Source organism: Phaethon lepturus, unplaced genomic scaffold (assembly GCF_000687285.1).
Source record: "Phaethon lepturus isolate BGI_N335 unplaced genomic scaffold, ASM68728v1 Scaffold19593, whole genome shotgun sequence".
In the NCBI taxonomy this organism is placed as follows: domain Eukaryota; kingdom Metazoa; phylum Chordata; class Aves; order Phaethontiformes; family Phaethontidae; genus Phaethon; species Phaethon lepturus.
In genome coordinates, this window is record NW_010529931.1 from 15,818 (window position 1) to 36,876 (window position 21,059).

The window sequence follows — 21,059 nt, forward strand, 5'->3', positions numbered from 1 at the left end:
CATCCCCACGTTTATATTAGTTATGACAAAATGCAATTTTAGTCTCAAGATGTTCTATGCAATTCATCAAAGCATTACAAACAGATTTTATCTTGTATCTTAACTATACATACAGTTAACTAAAATATTAAAAGCACTGTTCAGAACACTGTCTATTCTACAGGTACCGAATCCTTCTTGACTGAGTCTAATGTTTTAACTCCTTTGATCTTTTTTAAGGCTCCTTCACAAACAGGGGGCTTTCTAAGAGCAAGGTCTGTAACAGGCAGTGGCCCTCCAATTAATTGAGGAGGTGTACTTTCAACAGTTACTAAGCGACCAGATCCAATCTGAAAAACAAAATAAACGTATTGGTTGACATTGATGTTAGCATTTAAAATGAGATGAGAGTTAAATCATGAACTGCCTTTCAAAAATATTATTCAGCTGGTAGAGAGGGATGCTGAGATTTCCGTGGTCCACTCAAACTATCCTTTATACTAAATTCACAAATTGTTCTCATCAATACAAAGGAAAAGACAGAGTGTTTTTTCAGTAGGTACCTTTATGTACTCTGCTTTTGTGCCATCATGTCTGATCTTATGAATAGAGGAAAAGAAAATCAAGTCTTTATTACAACAGGAGTTTGTTGTCCAATGTTATTTGGATTTGTATATATCAGCCACAGTTTTTGTCCTCAGAATTTCACTATACATTAATACTTCAAAGAAAAAAAAGGGAGCAGACCCAGTTTCTCTCTGCTTCAGGAAAACTCCAAGATTGAGAGAGACATACACTTTGCAGTCTCATTACTACTTTTTATACTGAATAGGTATAGGCCTTTGAATAAAAATCCCTGAGTAACACCTCTATCTTCTAACCACGACCTACTAAAACAAACAATGTGACTCTTTGAGTGCATGTGGCTCACAGGTTTTATTACTTGACCTTGACTGGTTTGCAACAACCATATTAGCTTAATTTTCATCTCTCCCTACTACGGGTGTTTGGCAGAGAGAAGGAAAGAAGATTGTTCCACGAAAAAAATTGCCAGCCATATCTGTCATTTGTAATCCTTCTAAGCAATGTACCCAAGGAATTTTATCTGATGTTGCTGATGTGTTTGTTTTCTTAATACACTTATTTTGCAAAATGGACTAACTTTTACCTTGTTTTTATCTACAGTTGTTGAAACATTGATTATGGAACCATGAAGATATTTTCTTGTTAGACCTTCTCCATCCAAATAAATGAATAATCTTGGCTCGAGGTCCAAGCCTTTAAAATAAAATCTAACAATCTATTTCTCTCTACTAACAGTTGCTAGAATACTTATGTTTAGATCTAAACTTATGAGATACTTTCTGCAAAATATTGCTGATTAGCAGTCTCCCTGATATACGCATGTAACTAAAAAATTTTTCCAGCCCGCTTCATCTTGCATTCACAGATGTGTCCCTCCATATCTTTCAGAAGTTTAGGGCAAAGATAATTTGATAAAAATCCTAGTCCAGCACTCTGACACCATCCCCTTGCTTCCTATTAAGCTCCTCCTTTCTTCATCACATCAAACAGGAACTGCCTCTTTTCTTTTTGTAGGGTGCAGCCACCTTAGTTGTCACTAATCATTCATGCCAGAGAGCCCATGATAATACAATCTTTTGCCTTTGTGCAAGTTTGAAAACAGCACCTCATGTTTTTTCTTCCTTGTTTCTCCTTACATGTAAGAGTAACTTATAAGCAACCAGGAAGCTAGCCCTCCCTCTAAAATCCTCCTTAGCTGTGATGCTTAAACAGAAGTCATCCAGCTAGCTCAAAAGCAGTTACTAACTGGAATGGAGATTCTCCCACGTCTTACCCTAGCTTTTTGAAACTCAACATCTGAATAAGCTGTTACACCTGAGTAGGATCTTAACAATGGCTTTTATTTTCTCACACTTCAATTAACTAATAGAAATGAGAAAAAAATAGTATTTTCTGCAGATACAACAAGTGGCTTATCTGCAGACAGTCAGGAACAGGTTTACTGACAAAGGACACCTCTACCAACATATTAGGGATCACAAAGATTTACCAAACAATAAAGGACGGAGGTCTTGACCTCAGCAAGGTTTTCATGAAAGGCTGTCCCACAAGATGTACATGTCAAGTTGCATAGGGACCATCTTGCCCACACTCTTTATGAGTAACTTCCAGATCTGAATCTCATTCTGAACAACTACCCGTTGTCTGAGGATATGTCAGAAGAGGAAGTGGTGCTTTGCAGGAGATACAGATTCTTTCTTACATACTTGGAGCTTGTCAACATAAATGTTATTAAAGAAAGAGTAAGCAGCAGCACATACACAGCCAGAATAAACCCCAAACCATTCACTACACATTAATGAAAATAAAACAGTGTCATTGGGGATTACTTACCGTTGTACCAAGGCCTTTAATATCAGTAGAATGGACTGCTCTGTTTTGAGTCTTTGATTTAGATCTGGAAGCCTCTATTGATTTTTCCTGAAGCCTTTTTGCTTTCTAAAGACAGTTGAAAAAAAGGCAAAATTGTTTTAATCAGAATGAGTTGTATCATTTGCACTTCTAGAAAATAGACAAACAAAACGACAAAATGAATGAGGTGATAATTCTATTGGGCTTTAATTTTAAGTACCCTCCCTCTGGTTTGTGACACTCTTGTACTGGGGAGCTGAAAACAGGATAAATGGGCATGGAGTTACAAGGGTGAGAAGGGAATAATCACTTGCTGTGACCTGTGGGCTGTATTTTTTCCAATGTAGCCATATATGCTGTTAGCCTTCATCGCCACAAGAGCACACTGTTGCCTTATGTTCAGCTTGTCACCCCATACACAGTACACATCTACATAGCCAGCCAGTCCCCATGCTGTACTGATGCATGACAACCTTAATACATCCCAGATGCATGACTTCACATTTTCTTTTCCTGAATTGCATGAGCTTTTGGTCAGCCCATCCCTCTAGCTTGTCAAGGTCCTTCTGAATAGCCATCCTACCTTCCAGCATATGGATTGCTTCTTCCAGCTCAGTGTCATGCATGAACGTGATAAGGTTGCATACTGATCCAATGTCCAAGTCATTAATGAAAATGTTAAACAGTATCAACCTTAAAATTAACTTTGAGGAATATAACTCAAAACTGACTGCTAATGACTAACCACTGTCCTTTGAGTCCATCAGTCCAGCCAGTTTTTCATCCAAGTTGTAGTCCAGCTGTACTGGACAACACCCATATGTATTCCAGTCCATCTGTCCCCAATTTGGCTACAAGGATGCTACACAAGACTGTGCTGAAAACCTTGCTAAAGGCAAAGGAAATAACATCCATCTTCCTCCTTCTCCAGAGCTAATAATTTTATCACAAAAGCCAACCATATGGGCAAGGCATGATTTATCCTTGTGTCCTAAAACATGTGCCTAAAACAGCCTTCTAGGGACTCAGTTAAAACTAACCAGCCTGTAGTTCTCCAAATCCTTTTTCTGGCCCCTTTTAATTTCTAATTCTGGTATAGATCTTTACCACAGGCCAGTGAGGTGCTTGCAGTGGAGAAAATTGTTCTCTTCTGCACCTCCTTTGGGAAATTAAGAAAAATTAGATTTAGCTGCCAAAGCATTTATTTCAAGTCTGATACCATTCGTTCTCCAACTTAGTCTGATTGCCTAACCAGGACTCTAATATTTTTTCTGTTCTTTTGGAAAAGTGCAAATATTGCTAGGAGAAAATCCTTTCATTATAAAATATTTTCCATCTTGAAAGATGTCTGCTGTATTAAAAATAGGGAATTAAGTATTAGGAAAAAAAAAAGAAAAGAATGACCAGACTTTTAGATTCAACAATTTCAGGACAAATATACATATATACACTCCCCCCCCGGCCCCAGTTGCAAGTGCATGAACAATGTTGATCCCCAATTTGTGACTGTCATCAAAAGAGCAAATCATAGAATCATAGAAGAGCGGAAGAATCAAAGATCACACAGCTTTGCCAATACATCTGATGGTTCATTCTTCTATATCTGTGTGAATATAAAATTTACTATGACTTTTACTTGAATATCTTCGTAATTCATTAAGAAATGTGTTTGTAACTTCCCAATTATTACAACTACACTGTGAATGTAAATTTTACTCCATCACTCTTATTTCTTACCTTCAGTGTCTCATAATTTGATGTCCGAGTCAAGAAATTTTCCCAAGATTTATGTACCCTTTCTCTGTGCTTATGGATACCTTGGATCTGTAATATAAGTGAGATTTACAAGATGCAACACAATCCTATTCTCATGAGCTTTCCTCAACTCTTTGCTTGTGCTGTTTGGATAGTGTGTTCACCTATGCCCCTTTGGCTACCTTAGCTCATCCCCCTCACTTGAGATTGGATGATAATGCTGTAGTAAAGTACTTGCCCTTTAAAGACTTCACTTATGCATTGCCTTTAAAAAAAAAGGGCTTACTTCTGTTGCAAACAAATTTTCCCCTCTTCCAACAGAGATGTTGGAAGACCCCTAACTCTTTCAGGAATGCTTTTTGTATATTCTCACTCTCAAATGCTGAATAACAGAGATGGAATCAGTTCTGGTGACAAAAGTGCAGGCATCATAATGCATGACAATCCCTCAAAAACACTAGCATGAGATTTTAGACAAATGGACCAACTGATCTTACTTCTCAGAAAGCAGGAGCAAATAAGACAGCAGATGAGCAAAAATGCCAAATGCTTGCCTTATAACCAAAGCTGGAAAATGCCTATACCCACTCCCAGCATACTGGGAAGCACAAAGCACTCCTTTGTGAAGTAATGACGCTTTGTGAATATGCAGCCAAGGGAGTTAACAGAGACTTATGTTTCATTTTAAAAAGCAGATGTAGTTGTAATAGGTACTTTAAATTGTTATCTGCTACAGATGAACACAGGTGCAACTGTAATGTAATGATCGTTTCTCATACCACTGCTGATGCATCACTGATGATACTGCTTCATTTTTTCATGTTGCTCTCTAAATATTGGCAAAATTATACAAATTGGGAGAACTGAGACTAACCTGACTTAATTTAAAGTTAAAATTTTACTGCTGAGACAGATTAAGATATCTTCAAGCAGTGTACACATAGAGAATTCTCAACATTATATAATAAGAAAATCTTCATTTAAGTTGACAAAAAGGCTTTACATGGGCTTTACTTGTTTAAATACTCCTTGCCTTACCTTTGTATATGTTTTTTCCTCATCTTGGATTTCTTGGTGATGCTGACTTTCAAGCACTTCAGTCTGCAGAGCAGCAACCATTCTTCCAGTATCTTCTGATACTTCTGAAATAACTTTCAAGGCTTCCTCATCCGATGCCACAGGCCTGAATTCTTCTTTTAGTTCTGCACACAGTTCACTCCAAACTTCTCCAACCTGTGTGTGAAACACACACACAATTTGGTATTTATCTCTCTTTTCAGTTCCAATTATTCAAAATACAATAGAGTAACAATCTCTCTCCTTATTGTTGTTTCACTTCCCACAATTTTTATGCAAGGTTAGACTTCAGTAATGCTATGCCAAATTCATTCACGATAATCCTCCCTAAGCCTTCCCAAACCCAAGCTTGACTCCACAGAGCAATAACAGGAATGCTGACAACTACAGAAACTCAGAAGAAATACAGATAGCTACAAGACACCAAATTAAAAGAGTGAACTGTTGTGTCCTACTGGCTTCTGTAAAATCTCAAATTGTGCACATTATCAGGGCAAACTGCAACATAAGACATAAATGGAAGCTGGAATTATCAACTATAGATCCAATCTTGCTAGTTCCTGAACACTTCAAGCTCTTACAGACTTTGTTCCTAGGCAGAAAATTGGCATAAACTGAAGCATCTTTTGAGCGGGATGGCTCCCACAAAGCTTGTTATCCTGTTCTTGTTTTCTACAGGCACATCACTCTCAACTTTTGACAGCATGGATGGATACTGCATTTGTGTTTCTTGAGTTGGCAAACAGTCTGAGTTATTCTTAACTAGCATTGGTTTCTAGCCTTATTTTCTATGCAGTCACAAACAGTGCAGTACAAAGGAAGAGTGTGGGGAGTGCTGGAATCATGGAAGTGGGACTGTTTATTTTGATGGTAAATACTGGCTTACACTCTGTGAAACTATAGGTGACTTGTGACATCAGTGACAGCTTTTCAAGGTTTATTTGTTTGTTGTGTCCTGAGATACAGTTGCTGTTTTTGCAAACACAGCTACAGTAGTAATATTTTCTTCCACAATACTCACTTTAAAGTCAATATAACGCCGTATGATAGCAAGTGTGACAAAATCCTTAGCAGATAAGCCAGGTAAATTTTCAAAACCTAAAGGAATATTAATCATGTCAGTATTAACAGCATGATGAATTTATCTTAAAATAAAACATTCTAAAAAAGACTACATCTTATTTGTCACATAAAAAGTCTTCATCACACATACACCAGTCAGTCACTCTTCTAATCCTGAGCAGGATTTTGGTGATAAAAAAATTATTTTCTCCGTAATAAATTCACTCTACACTAACTCTTTACTTATGAGTATCTCCAGTGAACTTCCAATGACTTGGAAAGCCAGGATAGTACTGCTTTTGCTATGCTTTTGTGGTAAGGGTTTGATCTTCCATTAAAACCGAGAAAGAACTGAGGCCACAGGTCACACTCTAAAGAAGCAATTCAGTACAAATAGAGTTTGCTTTAGCTGTGAAGTAGCCAACAGGAGAGTCGTATTAGAGGGTCTCCAGTAGTTTGTTTCAAAACTGTGTAATGAGGGTTTCCTCCATCTCATAGATTTGAGCCTTGAGCATAGTGACTCCATCTTTTGAAAAACAGGTTTACAATATGTGTAAAACAATAAGGTACAGAAGTATGGTTGCTGAGACTATGCCTCCTTTTTTTTTTTTTTCATGCTGAATGTTAATTATACTTGATTTAAAACCCCCCACCTATACAGTCTATCAAATCTCATTCTAGACTTCATCATACCATCTGTGTGGTAACGGGGAGTGTGGCATCTATCTATTAGAGTGTAATCACATCATGTTTTGAAGTTAAGAAATACCATAAATAAAGACCAATTAACACTGGTTTCCTAGATCACCATGTTACAGGTTGTTATGGAGCTACAGTAAGAGGAAGATGCTGAGAAAAGACTTTAAAAGTCTTTCAGTTTTTTTATTATCCACTTCCATGTCATTTCAGTACTTTACAGGAGACATTGTAATGTATGTAACTAACATAAGAGGTATGTGAATATAGGAGAAAGCTGGAACAGAATCTCATGCCTTTTTAATAAAGAATTTAGCTGTGATCCAACATCTAACACAATTAACAGTAATAAAAATTAGTAACAACCTGGGTTACAACAGAAGAAGAACTGGCTATAGTTTATTAGAGAAACTAAGGATGTTTTCAAACCAATTGGTTCTCTAGGTTACCCAGGGAACTGGTTGAAGCAATCTCAGAACAATTATTGACCATCTTTGAACTCGTGGAGGATGGACTTGAAAAAAACAAACGTAATGCTTATTTTTAAAAGGGGAAAAAGAAAAGCCAGAGAATATAGGTTCAGTTCAGTTCCTGAAAAAAGACTGAAACAAATAATTAAACAAATAATGTTTATGCAGTTAAATGGTAACAATGAAAACATTATGCAACATGAATTAATAAAAACAAACCATGTCATTCGACCTAGCTTTTGCCTACAGCCAGATAAGAAATCTTACAGATGTGGAAGTTTATCATGTATCTTGACTTCAGTTTAGGTTTTTAGACAAGGATCTAATGAGTATTCATATTCAGTGTGCAAACAACGTAGAATTAGGAGGGACTGCAGCATTTTGAAGGAAATTATTAGAATGAAAATTAATCTTGCCAATCTGAAAAATTATCTAAACTCACAGAATTTACTTCAGTAGGGACAAATAAAAAATTCTACATGTAGGAAGAGTCATCTGCACAAATCCAGGATGGTAGATGATTGTACAAGATTCTAAGTCAAATGAGCAAACGATATCATGCCACTGTGAATATAGCAATTGTTATATTAATGTCAGAATGTTTATTACAAGATGAGTAGAGGACTGTATTTGGTTGTGAGGCTTCTGCTGGAGTACTGTGTTCAGTTTTGGGACACTATAGATCAAGGAGAATGTGAACCAATTGGAAAGACTCAAGAAAAAAACAATGAGAATAATTAGAGCTTATGCTAGAAAATGAGATCTGTGAGTAACATCTGCAGAAAGTAGTATTTCTTAATCTAGATTTCTTAATCTTCTTAATCTAATTTCTTAACTCTTAAAAGTGTTAAAATATGTGAAAGACATTGTGTGTGGGAAAACAAGTTACAGAAAATTTCAAGCAAACGTTAGTCATAATTCTAAGAAAACTCTTCCTAATGGTAGGGGCAGCAAAGTGCTGGGGAAATCTTGAAATCCCCATCAATAGGGACTTTTAAGAACAGGATGAGCAAGCATCTGTTAATAAGAGAGTGTTGATGATGCAACTCAAAGTTTCCTTTGGCCTTTTTTTTTAATAGTGACTTTATTGATAGCCAGTGAACAAGTTCAGTTTAATGACAAATATGACACTGACAAGGCAATTCACTTGTCTTACCTAGCTTGCACAATAATGAATAAAGTTTTGCCCGTATGTTTTCTGAAATTTCCATGATGGCAAAGCTGGGATGGTTGGCAGGCATGGGGATGACTTTTTGCTGTTTCTGGAAGCTGCTAGCAATAGGATTCTTCATGTCTAATAATTTCAAAATACAAAACAAGAGTGAAGAATGAAGAGGTAGTATGTTCCCAAGGCTACTAAACGTAGAGGAAATTATAGCTATGCAATGAAGTATGAGGATCTTTACCATGCAGCTACAAACATACTCTTTCCTGTGATGACTCCTCCAAACTAAGGCAGGTCCATCTTTGTGGACATTATGTAAATAATTTTGATAGTTTGGCCAGGAATTCAAACATAATTTGGGCCAGGAAATATTATCATGACAAAAGATTTGCAAGACCATAGCACTCTCCTTACTTCTTTTTACAACATAAAACAAAAGACAATGCTGTTTGTGGAAGAAATGAAATAGTTTAACTGTCCAGCATTAGAAAAGCTGTTCGAGATACTAGTCATGGCTCTTGTTCATTACCTGGTTCATTCCCAGCTAATGTAGAAAATGCCATCTAGTGTCCAGACTCTAACAAAATAGACACAAGGTATTCTGGGTTTGGCAAGAATTACAGCATAAAGCTATAAATATTGTAATTTACTTTCATCAGGATTCAGATTGCAAAAGCAAATAGTATCTTTGTTTTACTTTATTCAGTGAAACTGCTCACAGTTTTACATGCATCATAAAACTTACCACCAATCCTTCCATATCGATCACGTTTGACTCCTAGCTCCAACTCCTCCTGTCTCCATAACTGTATTAGAAGGTTAGCTGCTGTTTGATCTTTCTCCCCTCGCCAGGTATTGATGTGCAAAGTGGTTTTAGGGTTGTCACAAAATTCAACCAAGATGCCAAGAATTATATTGTACAGATTCTTTTGCTTTAACTTGGCAAAGGGAAAAGGAAAAAATGTTTTAAACTGTTCAAAACACAGTGATGTCTACCTTCAAAAAAACAGAGAAATTATGTAATATGTAATCAAGCAACTGCAAGCTTTTCATCACAACTATTTGTACAAAACTGGTGTGTAAATTTGTAAATCTTTCAAGCGTCTGGAATCCTGCCATGCAAAGTTCCATAAATCAAGAAACATGAGGGGAATGAGTGTAGGATCATATAAGATGTGCATACCTGTGTGTAGAATTACATAATAGGTTTTGTATACATGCCTCCAGGCTCACATGCTGGAAAATGTACTACTTCCAAGATTTATTTTTGTAAGAAACACACTCTGAAGGCAGTGGCTGAGCGGTAGCAGCACCTGTTCTGTTTTGTGGCCAGATCTTTTTGCAGCAGCCTGAGAGTAGGGAAGGGTCTGCACCCTTGCACTGGCAAAGGCATCAAGCGGCTGGTAGTATGACTGGCGAGAATGAGGAGGGAATGAAACAGGGACGGTGCATTGCTTATTTTGTGAGAGATGAAATGCCAGTGCCAGGTTTATGTCCAAGACCCACAGAAGTAGCTATACATACAAAATACATGTAGAAAGTAACTTTAAACATCAAAACTTTTAAAGCCTTGAAGTATATATTAACTCTGCTCTTACTAATTTCAATATGAAGTAAGAACTGAGGTGCTCTTCTAAACACAGATGTCATCCAAAGTAAGAGCATAGCTTCAGTTTTCTTTTTAAAAAGAGTGTATTTTTGGTAAATTTAAAACTCCCTCTGTCAAATACTTATTTTTAAAAGTAAGATACATGGACAATCCATCCAATCATTTCTAAGCAGTTTGATTACCTTCCTATCCCAGGGAATTACATACGCTGATCTTTTTGTTAGTATTATAATAGTCTTAGGAGATAATGTAACAAAAATAATGCCGTTTTTCATGTTGTTTTACTCCTCTTTCATTCTGTAACAATAATAGAAATACCTACTGCCAACAAATCCAGAAGAAGAAAAATGCCCTTTTTTTCAAGAAAATAATCCTCTGCAATGTAACATCCAATGACACAGGACCTTAAACAGAAATAATAATTTCATTGTGTAGAAGCATTTTTATGCTTTAGAACACTCTACAAGCATCTCATTTATTTTACTGAATTGCATAAAAATATTTGGTAAGCAATACGCTTCATACCTTCAGGGAGTAGAAAAATCACGTTTCACATGCCTTTTCATTTACACAGTATAACTAAATATACCCTACTTGACTGCTCTTTCTTCTCTGGCAGGTGGCACACCTTCCTTGTAGCAGCCCAAGAAATTTGGCAGGTTCACAATGAATTGGATCAGAATATGGATTTTGAACTAAAACTAACTCAGTAAAAGCGGTTAAAATTTACCTAGATCATGGCCCTGATCTGGCTTATTGCAGGACTGTGTGAATATTTCTGCCAGCAGAATCAAGGGGGTGAGACAAGCAAGACTTTTTTTTGGCAACAGTGTTTGCTTCTCCCAGTTTAGAATGATCATAAAACCAGCATTCATGTTGCTATTGCTTCCTTCTCTTATTTCCTCACTTATCGTCATTAACACAGAAATGGAGGGAGTCTCCTTAATCAGTCTTTTCTCCCAGACAAACATATTATTTGGCTTTCAATATATTTATCAACTTCTGCCTTAGAACAAATTAACTTTTGGTTATCCTCCTATGTATTGGCATTCTCTGCTAGCAATCTTTAAAATATTTATAGACCAGTATCACCAGTTTACAAACACTTCTTATGCTTATGCAGTTTTTAGCTAATATTGGTCTATTCTTGCCTTCTGTTTACTTCTCTGAAGTTATTTACAGACTCTAACCATACACCTCCCTTAGAAATTCTTAGGTAACTCTGCATGTCATCTCAGGTCACTCTGTGTGGGGAATTAGACTGCTATGTAGGGAGTTAGGTTGTCATACTGAACCCCTATTTAGAAGAGAATACATGAGAACATTCTGTTTATTTTTATAATTTTTACTTAGTCAAACTGTATGAAGTATTTTTATACATTTTAAATAGAAGAAAGGCCCATATGCGCAGAGAAAGGCCATAGTATTGCAGACCTAAAAAGTACAAGACTTGACATTTTCAAGAGTTACTGCTGCTAAAATACTTTACTAACCACAAGCAGTCGAGTGCACTGAAGAGGAGACAACTGTGGCCCAATCCACTATATAATTTCTTTGGATCCATCTGAATGAATGGGGTAAGTAGATCCACTCCTTCATAGCTGAAGAGTTCCTGGTGAAATGTTAATTAAAGCAATATGTTTCCTAAACAATATTTACTAAATAGTAAGAAAATATAGAGGCAACTGAAAATTTTAAATATTTATATCGTAATAAATTTGGCCCACTTGTTAGACGAGGATATATTCCTTATGACACACATAAGAAAAAGAGATTTTCAGTTTTTCCAAACTGCTAATCATCTCATTTGTTAACATACTTTCCTATGCTAATTTAAACATCATGTAAATTAGCAATTAAATAGGTGAGACGCTTCCCAGTGGATTTCTGAGTGATTTTGCATTTTAACTGTCACTGTCACAGAAACCAGTTATCAGACCTGACTTGTTAGCGATGAACTACAGTTGACATCTGCTTTTGAATAATAAAAAAAAAAAGCAGCATCCTTTACATGAAAATATACCATTTTTGACATTTTCTGCACAGTATGAAGTAGAAACATATATACCTTTCTGCGGAGATCATTTTCACAGAGAGCAGACAAAAGAAATAATATATCAGCTTGGATTTCCAGTAGAACGGCATCTTCTTTCTCTTTAGATTTGTTTGCTGCATACTTTAGGATGTCTATAAATGAATATATTTTATACATGTGAATGTCATATACACAAATCAGAGTTCTATTACAGCTGCTGATTTTAAAAGTTACACCAAGGGATTTTTAAAGGAATCTACTCATGCTGTTCAGTTTTATCTATCTATCTCCTGTGTTTTATAATAGCTTGCAGAAGTGCAGCACTCCGATGCTGTAGTTTCATGGACTTGGTGACAGAGTTAATGATAGCAGCTTGCACTGACTTCTTCCTTGCTCAGTTTCTGTGCTGCCCCTTGTATTGTGACAGTGCAATCAATTCAAGGAACTGATCTGAATTGAGAAACTCTTAGAAAAAGGCAATGAACTTACTGATTTGCTCTACTGTACAGCCTCAGACACATTTGTACTGACAGTGGAAATGTGTGAGAGACATAAAATACCACCACTGCTGAGAAAAACAGCCTTGGAACTACTATGTGAAAGAGGACATTCAGACAGAACTCCCCCAAAGTAAGGTTACTTGAATCCAATATGTAAGGTATAGTGTCGATTTTGCCTTCACTAAAATCTGTAAGTTTCCACAGAGTTTTCACTGGCATTCAACTTTCAACTGAGGATATAAAATCTTTTATTTCTAGGTTTTCTGTTAGAACATACTCTTTGAATTCCAAAGGATCTTACCGATTTTGTTTCTTCCAGTATGACTCTTTCTGAGTACTGGAAACTTTTTATTATTGTAAGAAAAAAGAACTTAAACCAGTGTGTATTGGAACTTAAAACCAATTGTAGCAGTAGGTACATGTAACTGAACAAGAAAATGCCGTAAATTTGCAGGAGCAGTGGTTAAGCAGTTTTATTCTGCTCTCATTCTTCATGATGTTATTCATATAAAAGTACCTTGTTATTAATTTTCTTCTACTCTAAGGAGGAGTTATGGGAAGTGACACCATAATAGACTTAGGTAGAATAAGACTCATGGCTGGAGTTCCTAGGGGCTACCACAGTGAAAATAAGATGTAACAAATGCAGTATAATAAAGGGAGAAGGGGCAGCTTTCACTCTGAAATTAAACACCTAGGCTTTTACAGCTGTCTGTTTTCATTCATTCATTCAATTCTGTGTGTTAAAGTGTAACAAAATTAAAAATAAAATAAATTCCATCTTGGATTAATTGTTTGAGGCTTTTTAGTTTTTCAGCAGTCAAAGGAGTAACATTGAAACCACAGCACACAAAAAAGCACAAACATCCTTAGTGTCAACAGAAGCGTACTAATTTAAGTACAGCAATATAAATTGTGCTTTACCCAGTAGCTGGCTAATTGCTCCCTGGTCACACAAATTAAGGTTCACAGCATCATCATAAAGGGACACAACAGATCTCAGTACTCTCAGGCTGTAGCGCATTTGTGCAAGTTTGTTGCCACGACCACCTGTTCCATGGAAACTGTTACCTTGACCAAAGAAAGGATCTGTGGAACAATCACAATGCATATTTTTTGGGGCAGACAGTGCACGTTCAGAATAATAATATGCTCGGGGAAAAAAAAGGCTTATTAGTGTAAGTTAAAAACAAACAAACAAAATCCCTTAATGTTAGAAAGGCTTCTTGTTTAAAACCATCTAGTAATAAGCCTTTCTGTGTAGGGCTATACTTTTTACATTCATAAGAAAGGTGTGATTTAAATGTGAACATTTAAAATTATTATAATTTTTTTAACCTTACTGAGTTAATGAGCAGTCTCCAAAACTCAAAATATCTTCTCTAGCATAACATGTAATATCAACCTTGTGGTCTCCATTAGACCAAAATGAAAAATTCTTCCTAGTAAAACATAACAATTTTATGATGAAAACTATCCCTCCCCAGAAAAGCGGTCCATGAAATTGGGTGCACGTAGTTATCTTTTTGCTTAGCGTATACTCTTAGCTGATGGCCACAACACATCTTTAGACTGGAAGCTGTCTTACTGTATACAGTTCTAAGCGTGAGTTAATTCATCCTGCCTCATAGCAGGAGTTACTGGTTGGACTTGTTGCCACAGTAAGTGCAGCTGACTAGCTTAAAACATGGGCGGTAGTGATGTGTGGCTGCCCACACAACTGACAGAATATCAAAATACCCAGGGAATGGGGCACCAGTTTATCCTTCAGTAGAAAAAAAAAGTTATGGTGATTTTTTTTAGAAAGATTACTTTCCTAAGTAACCTATGGAAAAAGAACCATCCTCACTTCACCAGTTTTACATTTTTCCTTCCTGTCAAAGAAAGTAAGTTCAGCTGAGATGTATTTTGAGGTTAGTGTGTATGAAAGCCATAAGCACCTACTGACCTTGGCCTATACACCATTCTAGAAACACAAGGAGAAGAGTATTTGCTTGGCACGACAAATATTTATCTACTAACAAAGGAGCCACTGAAGCTAAAATAGCAATTGCATGAAGCTGTAATTCTTCATATTGGGCAGCAGACCAGTCATGAAATCCAGGCTTTTGATTTGGTTTTACATAATAAAGCAAAGCTGGCATCACATCATTTTCACTGAGAAGCTGCAGAGTCAAGACAAAGAGAAAAAGAGACAGCTTACAGGTTTCAGATGCCAATAAGAAAAATCTAAAGCAATGAGTCAACTTTATCTGTCCTACACTAAGAAAATTATTTTTTATTGAGAAAGTATGTCATCAACGCTGCAAGTACAGACAAACTCTGTTTATATTCTGCAGCATTCCCACAGACTGTGGTTTGTTAAACATTATTATGTTCACATGTATTTCAATAATGCTTTGCAGTCTCTTGTCAGCTAATTTTCCTAGCATGGTCTAGGTTTGTAACTTTTCTAAAATAGAAACTGTATGCTGCTTTCAGACAGCAGGACTTGGTCTGAAGCTATATATGAATTCTTGATTTGGAGAACAGCTGATTTCAGTCTACTGGACTATGCCAGAAGGACAGCTAAATAATACTCCTGTGATTTTTTTTGTCCTTTTTTGTTTTTTTTCCTTACTATATCTTCTGTTCTGTTACAACTTACCTGTACAGCACATGTGTCTTTGGATAAGACTCCTATTAGATTAAATAGTAACTTCTTCAGCTCAAAGTCCTCATTAGAGTAGGTAAGTTTAAGACCTTTTACCAAGGGGTTAGGAATTTTAACTATGAAGGAAATTATAGACAAGTTACAAAAAAATAATCATTACAAGTAAAAATAGTGTAATTATGCAGTATGAAATCTCTTACCTTCAGTAAATGTTGCAAGTACTATTAACAGCTTTGCAAATCCACTTTCCTAATAGGCGTTCAAAGAACATATGTTAATTAAATTAAATTGCAGTGAAATTAAGACTTATGATTTAATTTTACTTTTGTTTTTTCCTTCAGAACACAGAGTTTAATGTATCCTACGGCAGAATAAACAGAATTTTATCAAATAAGCAATCAACCATTTGGACACTGTACAATACTAACTAACTACAGCCCTAAGGGTACAATGAGTTAAACCCATGTCTCATTCAGTACAAGTCTGAACTTGTATGGGGGGAGTTCAAAACACATGTATTCACTACTATAATCTACCACACAAGAAAACCGTATTCTCAGTACTGTTAGAGTTGTGTTTCTCAAAATGCATTTGTGCACATGTAAGCTTATACATCAGGGTCATCAGTACATACAATTTTGTGCCTTCAGTTGTGTGTACTAATACACTTATATTCAACTTCAGTGCATTTACAAGTAAGCATATGAAAACTGCATGTATGTGCAACATACATTTATAAATATTGCATATTAAAAATCCAGAAAATAAAATAATGTAATTCACAGCTTCTAAAGAGCTAAAAAAAGAACAATTATGTCTAATATAACTACGGAGCACACTAGAAGCAAAAGAGCTTTGTTTCTGAGGTGATTAGAAGCCATGGTTACCAGGACATTGCTCTTCTTGAGCAACAAAATACATTAACTTAGCATCAGTGCTTCAGCAAAGCCACCACAGGGCTTTCCACCAGCTCCCAACAGGAGCAGAGCCCACAGAACACTACACAGACACCCCACAGAATAAGGTGGTTCTATTAGTTTTGCAGCAGCTTCTTAGAGGTATCCCCAAAAAGCTGGGCTCAGATTTGTTCGGTCTAGCTTTTTAAGTTAGCATATACTCAAATGATTTTAACAATCAGAAAAATATTGCAAAAGTAATTTTAAAGAAAATATTGAAGTACACAAATATATTGCCTATTAGCTTTTGTCTTTATGGTATCTATTCTCTGAACAAAGCCATTGCAAAGTGGTTAAATAAAGAACAACATTAAAACTTATTAATGTTTTCTCCTTGCTGATTAATGCAGTACTAAATTCTGATGGAAACCAGTAAGCAATTACCAAACAGACAGTTTTGTTCTAACACAGAGATAATCATAATTAATATCATTACAAGCCTTACTTTACATGTATTTTCCAGTTCACTTGTGGTGAGAAAATAATTTTCCTTTTCAAAGGCTCAGACTCCTATGCTCATTTCTGAATGACCTTAAATACAAGACTGAGTTTTCTGAAGTTGCTTGGATAGTACATTAAGAAAAAAGAGAACATTCTGATGAAAATTTCTCTGGTATTATCTATGAGGCAGGATTCAAGGGTAATGTTAATGTTTTTGTCTACCTGATATTTATACCTTTTACCTTATCTCCACAAGTGTAGTAAAATCTCTAGCAAGGCTGAGGATACAGAATCTAAATTAAACCTTTCCATTTCTTCCTTGCACTGAACAATTTGTCTTCCTTGTAGTATAAGGAATTAAAAATATGTGTCCTGGTTATTTATCTTGCAGGAAAAACCTGCCCTATTTCTACAGCCAGGTTTTAGACATCAAATATGTTGCTGCAATAGTATAACAGACATTTCATAATGGTTAGTGAGAGAACGGAAAGCTTGAATGAAAAATCTGTAATCAGATAATTTTACAGATTATAAAATCTATTTACTAATACAGCCAACTGTGAAATTTCTACTCAAGTTGAGAAATTAGTTCCCCAAAAGTAATCCATTCCTGAACAGCCAATAGATCTACAGGAATTTGATTGCTTAATTATTCAGTATGTATGTCACATCTTCATTTAAAGTTCTAAATCTCAGCTGTAAACCAAGAGAGTAAAAGAATATGAACATCTATAAAAAATTAGCTTATCTGTAATTTGCCTCATAGAAATTCTGGAATATTACAGAAGAATGAGTCATCCACTTTTTAGGTAAGTCATGATAGTGCATTCTGACTACATTTATGTGACCTAGTCTTAGAAAAAATTTATGCGCCTCTTATTAACTGGGTGTAAGTAATTATTTTCTCAGCATCTTATTTAGATCTTCTGAGCTGATTTTTGGAGGACCCTTTTTGTTCCTGGTTATGAACAGATACTTCAGTTGAATTTGGGCCATCTGAATATAGCCTGTACACCTACATCTTCAAACAACAAATGATATTTAGTGCAAAACTCATTGTAACAGAATGGCACATCTGAGAATCTGTAAAGAACACAGGAGTTAATGTTAACTTTTGCACAGGAATAGTGTTAGTGTAATTTTCTAAGTATTAAGAAAGGTTGATGCTAGTACTCCAGGCTGATGACCTATAGATTTAAAGTCTCTTTGAGACAAAGGGAATTGCAGAAAGAAAAATGGTTTCTTGCTCAGCAAATCTAAGAAACAGGAAAGCCCTGGAGACAGAGTAGAACAAATATTAGAATTCTAATGGGGGAAAATGTTGAGTATATAATAGCAAAGGAGAAGTTATTAGTCTCTGCAATATAACTATAAATACTTACAACCATAGGTGCTTCAGGGTTTTCAGCTATTAATGTGGCAATCACCAAGATGTCATTCCGTAGCTGACGATCATAATGCCGGAAACCATTCATGAGAAGGTCCACAAATACTTCTTTCAAAGTACTTAAAAGAAAGTGAAATGCATTTTACCTTTTCTTTTCATGTTCTAATTTTAGATCGTTCTAGGTATATGAATCCTCATTCAGCATAATATTTTTCAAAGCCATAGGGTTTAAGTGCAAGAGAAATAACTTAAAACTTTATTGTGAAATGGATTCTTATGTGTACCACTAGAATCCAACTTAAGCATGTACGCAAGATACATAATATTTACTCAAGCATGGAACTGGATGTTGTTGAATGATTATTAAGAAGAAATGGTCTAATCCTAAATAGTTAAAACAGTGTAACCCACTAAGGGAAAACCTGTTATTTACTCCAGCAGAGGATCTAGAACTAAGCTGTGTATATCATAGCATAGAATTTCCTACTAATTTTATAACATAAGCATTTCAACGTGCAGTAATATTGGCCTCCCGAGCCTAACATGTAAGTTTGAAAATGGTGCAATTAACTTTTTCATCACACAAAGCGGTAGGGCTATACCTCCTGCACTATGCAGCAGAGCACCTTGATCTCCCTCTTGCCCTGTAACAGGAACAACCCGTGGTGGATCGCTGGGTACATGAAATAGAGAGACTTGACAGTGAAATAGTTTTGAAGTTGACTGGATGTGCTTTTAGCTGGACCCTGGCCACTGAGTTTGCAAGCTACGTGGCAGGCACCTCTTGGATCGTATATCATTTCCTGGCATCTCACAGGCCAAAGAGCTATCTAACTTGCTGAAACAGAAACAGATGCCTGAGGGGTCTAAATCATGGGCTGCTTGGCTATGAGGTCTGATCCAGTAGTGCTTCCATTCTGGTGAATCAGATGTGTTAATACTGAAAACTTAATGAGGACTTAATGAAAGACCTCCAGTCCCCGTCTGTATTTTCTCTCGATTAATTTCAAAGAAAATGCAACACAATAGCAATGCTTTAGATGTCTCCAAAATTACAATATTAATTAATAAAATGCTTCCCTGTACTTACTGTACACATTCCAAGCTACTGAGCTGATTAACAACTTCTTCTTTTGAGGTGTTTTCTAACAGGTTCCATAGGATTTCTGAGGAGCGGAACACCAGCTGTCCTGAGGGATCAACACCATTTAGATACAAACAGAGTCTGCTGGCTGCTTGGACCTTCATCATAAGTCTGCAATTTACTTCTGAAATGATGAAAATCTGAATAATTAATTCCCTGTAGGTCAGTAATTGTTTTAGGCATGTTCAGAGAACAAATGATCTAAGATCTGAGGTAATGAGACTGTTGAAAGAACAGTTTGTACTAACCTGAGCTGGAGAGATGCTGGAGAGCTTTAAGTACCCACAACTTCTCAATAAGTTGATTTTCAACTAATGCTAGTGACAAAACGAGAGTTTCTGCTAATCCTCCTAATTCAGCCATCTGAATTTTATAGTTGGCACTTGTTGGTTGGTAACCTGAACATACAATAGGTTTAGTTATAATGCAGTAAATATTCAGAATTTTGGCTACTTCATAAAATATTTATCCTTTCTCAAGAAAATTTTGAGAACAAAGTATCATATTTCCTTAGTCCTAAAAACAATTTAAAAAATCTAATAAACAATAAGAGCTGCTTTTCTTCTATCTGAGTATTAATAGTGCCTAAAGCATATCCAACAGACTTAGCCTTAAGAAGACTAAAACTCTATATAAACAAATTAAATGCTTCCTAGAATTTACAGAATGAAAGAACAAGCAGGGTTACAGAGAGGTAAAAAACCTTCTTCAGGTCATGCAATAAGTTGTTGGTGCAGGACTTAGTTCTCTTCTATAGACTATTCACTAAAAATTAATACCTCCTATTATCATATTACTTATATTAATTCAGTCTTTGATTTATAAGCTTGACTTTCTAATGTGTCCCTATTTTTACTTTCATCCATACATATGCAAATCCATATTTCATTACTGAAATACAGGGGAAGGGGAAGTACTGAGAAAAGAAATTTGTATCTGTATTTATGTTTATATATGCTAACTCATGAAAGTAAAGTTTATCTTAAATAGCTCAAAAATATGTATCAAATGACATGAAATGCAGAATTGGTAAGTGCAGATAATGCACATGGTGAAAAGAGTTTTAACGAAGCATAAACTCTGATTGGCTCTAAGTTGGTATTACTTTATAGGCAACATAATTCTGCAGGATCAAACTACGGCAAGATTTACATATATGCTTAGAGATGAAGAATTTGACTTAAAAAAATCAGACTGAAATACATTCTTCATTTCTGAGATAACGTATCTTATTTTCTAAATCTGGAGGAGAAGAATAAAATCTCTCAATATTTAACTTCAACTTATCTTGATGGAATAATTTCAGATATACAACTAAATGCACACATAGCTGCTTGCAGGATTTGAGTTTTGTTTGTAAGGTAAAAATATAAACGCTTTCATATTTCTAGAATCTTGTCAGATTCTAGAACCTGTCAGGGCTGTTGCAGCTGCAGCTTCTTTAGGCCTCCTAAAATCAATGAAAACTAGCAAGAGGGCACAGGAACTAGTGCCACGCTGTAGGAACACAGCAAGGGAGCACAGTGACATCCAGCATGCTCCCTCACCTGCGCTCTAGATCAACAACACTGTGACAATGTTAATCTGTAGCTTGGCTGCCTATAAATCTAGTGCTGTCTCACAGCATGTGATCCTGTGCCCCTCTAGGAGGGGATCCATGACTGACTTTCACAGAATCACAGAATCACTAAGGT

General features: G+C 36.0%; 1 protein-coding gene across 1 annotated transcript; it reads right to left on the bottom strand.

Moving 5' to 3' along the window:
* Positions 1-152: 152 nt before the first annotated feature.
* On the bottom strand, positions 153-19,763 carry CFAP69 (cilia and flagella associated protein 69; the record flags this gene model as incomplete). The annotated part of the gene is made up of 17 exons (XM_010284105.1): positions 153-329; positions 2,398-2,502; positions 4,153-4,239; positions 5,209-5,403; positions 6,269-6,345; positions 8,632-8,769; positions 9,386-9,578; positions 10,572-10,653; positions 11,743-11,861; positions 12,318-12,436; positions 13,709-13,873; positions 14,733-14,949; positions 15,432-15,553; positions 15,638-15,686; positions 18,217-18,340; positions 19,312-19,489; positions 19,614-19,763. Coding segments are annotated over 17 exons (2,297 nt in total), but the record flags the coding sequence as incomplete, so codon positions are not given.
* Between the last annotated feature and the right edge of the window lie 1,296 nt (positions 19,764-21,059).